Below are 4,320 nucleotides of genomic sequence, written 5' to 3' on the forward strand. Positions count from 1 at the left end.
AGACAAGTCTATTGTATATTTAATTAAGGCATGTCAATCCTACAAAGAACGTGTCTACTAAAGGAGCGAAGTTTGCTATTGTCCTGCTTACTAGATCTTTAAAAGTACAATACGCAGTAATTGTAGTATTTCTGATGATATCACTGTCACATATGAGAAAGAAAATGTACAACTACCAAACACCACTTAAATAGGAGGCTTGACATACCTGTTTGAGGTTTCCACTCAGTGCCGCATAGATTGCTCTCTCGTATCTATTAAACTGCTCCTAAAATAAACAGTAAGAAAATATAACTTTTAATTACAAAGCATGTAAGTTTTCTAGTCACTTTACATTTTATTAGAGATTAATCCATTACAAAATGTTCCATCTAACAGTTTCCAAGAAAAGCTGGAAAAATCACAGGACACATCAGGAGCCAAAATAAGAAGAGCAAGTGACTTCCCCTTCACTGGTATCCCCTTGTAACTTATCTGACAAGTTTATATTGACCTGGAAAGAAAGCAACGTTTTTCCTTTCCCATTCAATTAAGTCAAGATGAAAGTCAAAGTTAGTGTCAGCAGTTTCACTTTCAACCAAATAAAAAACAAGCCAGACATTTCCTAAGCCTGAAAAACTGGCGCTGATTATGTAGATTTCTCACTACAAGACGTAAATACGTTATTTCAGAAGTCCTTTTAGAAACATTAATTGCAAATCCTATAGGCAGCAAACACAGAGGGGGTACGTTTACTTAAAATTATGTTAGAGTTCAGAAAAGTTCAAATTTATATATTAATATCAAGCAAATCAGCATTTTCTTACCTCTTCAGCCATACGCCAACAACTTACTTTCCAAATGCACCTGTATGGATTCCCTTGAACAGGCTCCAGCTCTTTTCCTACATGCAAAGGATAATTAAAAATTGGAGGAAAAAAAAAGGGGGGGGGGGAGGAGGGGGGAAGAAAAGAAAAAGGTGCTATTAAAAAAAGAGAAACCAGTAACAAGGTAAAGCCTATTTTCTGTTACTAACCCAATTTCAATCCCCTTGGAACTGTTCCCAAAGCATTTATGCTTTTGACTGGACTGCAAGGTGGCTTTTCTGGGAAGTTTGGTAAATGCACATCTTAAAGCTACAGTATTTTGAAAGCTTAGCTGCTATCTAGCTTTGAAGAAAATAATGTTTTTGACCATAACATACCTACAATGTTTACATTTGGAAAACAAAAAGTTAAGGAGAGAAGGAATTTTTATATCTTAAGGAATGCAAACTTCTAAAAAAATGTCACTGCTTCAGTGCTGCTATTCTGCATGCATCTGCATGAGGGCATGCATCATGGAATTAAAACCCATATAACAGCAGGCTAGGTAGGTACACTCAAAACAAGGCTAGGACACTGGTGAAGCATGCAGATAAAAGTAACAGGCTATCAGGATTTGAAAAGTGGGAAAAGCATTACGCCTTCCAGACCCGGCTACGCACAACACTTAGACACGTTCTTAAATTCTTTGCTAAACCCTGCAAATGTCCTGAGCATAAAGAGAAGAAATGTACTGTTATAAATAGGACCGTGTGCAAGGAACCCCAGAACCAAGGAGAAAGGTAATTTAAAAATTTTCAAATATTTAAAAGCATCTTTTTTTCCTGCATTTACGTTTGCTGAACTCTAGTCCTACTATACCTTTCTGAAGCTGGATATAGAGTCCAACTTTGAGTCTGTAAACAACAAAATGTTTGCTAGGTGGCACAAGACAGATGTTGAGAAAATGCAGACTGAAATATTATATGGAGGTAGAGAAGATCTGTCCAGAACTCCGAGACATCTATTCCCTAGTGATTATGCTTGATTGTCAAAAAGAAAGTGACTTTAGCATGTTAAGTGGATTCAATGAACTCATATCTTCAACTAAAATAATTTCATATTAGTTTTTACACATTCAACAGACATAGACACAAAAAAGGCTCTTAAGATGAAAGAGAGATTTCTCTTTGCCACAGACAGATACTAAGAGAAAGGCCTCTGCCCTATTTGTACATCTGTCTCAAATGCACTTTGAAGTAGATACCTCCATTTATGTTAGGGTCATGGTACAATTTCCATCCTTCCAAAGTTGCAGCTCTCCAGGCCTGACCACATCGTTTGCATAAGCGCTGTGCCTGAAATAGAATGAATTTTCTCAGCAACAGGCTTCAAGGTAGGAAAACCACTAGCTTTTCCTTTAAAAATGTGAACATTATTAAAATAGTTAACTTGTGTAGACATTCTACTCTATAAAAAATAAGCACAAAGAACCTTAAACTCAAAACAACTGAAAGATTTCAAAGTAAATAAAATGTCATCAGTGTTTTTTTCACTAAACATTTTAGTTTTTCAGTCAGTATTTATAGCAATGTGAGAAATATGCTACAGTCTCATCTTTGCTAGCTTTAACAGCTGTTACGCATCCTTCTGATACGTTTAGTTTAAGGTGTCGTCTTGTTGCTTAGATGTATAATCCATCTCTTCAGTCATGTACTTTTCCAGTTGATTTAGCCTTCCAAACCCCTCATGCACTTGTAAAAACAGCAATCCCACCTTTCCCATAATGATATCCAGTAGTCTATACACTAGCACAAACAGGTTTAATTCAAAGCTATTTTGAATAGCACGGAAAGTAGAACAGAAACTGTACAAAAAGAAGATTGCCTACAATTCTTCCAATCCTATGCCACTAAAAAAAAAAAAAAAAGTCAGCGAAAGATTATCTAATTAGTCTGACTGGTACTGTTCCAGGACTGACAAAACAGTATGAACAGCGAGAAAAATGCAATATGCAGTCTTGGTTTGTTTAGCCAAATTCTGTTCTTTTCACACTGGAAGGCTGCAGACATTCAGCCATTTTGAGAATGGTGACAAACAGTAAATTTAAAGAATAGACAAGCAAGTTGTTCTAGCTTACCTGCTGCGTATTACCTATTGTACGGTAAATGAAGAGAGGTTCATTCTTAATTCAGAGTAAATTCTAAGTATTTTAACTTACTCTTTCAGTAGTGAATAACCCACTTCACGCTTATCAGACAGTAGGGACATCATAACAGCGAATGCAGAACAACTGATGCTGCAAATTCATATTCATATTGCCCTGCAGCAACATGCTCATGTGCCCATACTATCAGAAAATTAATAGATGTGCACCACAGTGGAACAGAATACTAGCAAGTAACCGTATTCCTAAGTCTAAGGTCTTGGGCACAAGAATCTCAAGTTGTGTCCCCCTCACCCTTACTCAAATATCATTATATATACATAAAGCCTAGTATAAGGGCATCAGTTTCCAGCTGAGGCCTTTAGACAACACCACAACAAAGTATTTACATGATTCAATCATGAAAGCCACTTCTCAACTGGGAATCATTATTCAGAACAGCTTTAGGACCGAAATTGCCTGGATGTTACTCAGCTAAGGATTAATGCAAAGTATATACATCATATATTCTCTCTAAGGTAGGGGAACAAGCAGACTTATAGTGAAAGAGTTAACGGAGGATAATAATGTGCTTTCTAGAATATTTAGATAAAGTCTAGCAGAGTTTTCACTGCTGAAGACCTTGCTGAACAATAAAGGTACGAAAACTAAAGGTAGGAAGCAAGAAAAAGTTATTTTAACTAATGAGAGTAACCAGTGTAAATAAATTTCTTCCGATGGCAGTACTAGCCTGTGGAGCTTGTGCACTGGTCCCCAGTTCTCAGTCCTGGCACACACCTCCAAATGTGCCACTTTGCAGTGGTAAAAAAAAAATAGCCCTGACTCTCTCCCTCAACTCCACTCAGATCATATACTCAAGGGAACGTTAGAGGAGCAGAGCAAGTAAAGTTTGCTTAATTTAATACTATTTCTAAGGAAAGCATACCTCAAACCTCTCTCTCTAGTTAAAATTGCAAGTGAGTTCCACTCTAATATATCTAGAAGGAAGCCTGTATGATAATCCACTGATTATCAGAGATGCAACTAGGAAGTTCTTGGAAATATTCTGTGTGTTTGTCTGGCAGTATCTAATATCAAACCACTACAGTAAAAAATTATTGTCAAACAACCAAAAAACCTAAAGATACAATGTTTTTTCCATAACTTCTATTCTACACCCAAAATTACTTAACTAAATGCAAGATTTCATTAAAATAATAATTTAGCAGTCCATCACTGTCAGTATTGATAATAAATTGGAAATTAAATCACTACAAGCCAAATTTAAACAGAGACTTTAGTCCACAGCTTTTCATCAGCTTTAATATAGATTTAAATATAGATTTAAAGTAAGATGAACTAGTTAACCAAGAAGATACTATAATTTTCATC

At 36.0% G+C, this 4,320-nt stretch overlaps 1 protein-coding gene across 1 annotated transcript in view; it reads right to left on the reverse strand.

The window, feature by feature from the left end:
- Window positions 1-4,320, reverse strand: part of NUP107 (nucleoporin 107kDa) — a 30,598-nt gene that overhangs the window by 10,909 nt on the left and 15,369 nt on the right. The window contains exons 12-15 of the mRNA XM_009327563.1: window positions 3,598-3,605; window positions 2,050-2,171; window positions 807-883; window positions 209-268 (exon numbers count right to left, since the gene is read on the reverse strand). Of these exons, the coding sequence (XP_009325838.1) occupies window positions 209-268; window positions 807-883; window positions 2,050-2,171; window positions 3,598-3,605 (267 nt within the window). The remainder of the gene's footprint in view (window positions 1-208; window positions 269-806; window positions 884-2,049; window positions 2,172-3,597; window positions 3,606-4,320) is intronic.

Source organism: Pygoscelis adeliae, unplaced genomic scaffold (assembly GCF_000699105.1).
Source record: "Pygoscelis adeliae isolate BGI_AS28 unplaced genomic scaffold, ASM69910v1 Scaffold113, whole genome shotgun sequence".
Lineage (NCBI taxonomy): Eukaryota > Metazoa > Chordata > Aves > Sphenisciformes > Spheniscidae > Pygoscelis > Pygoscelis adeliae.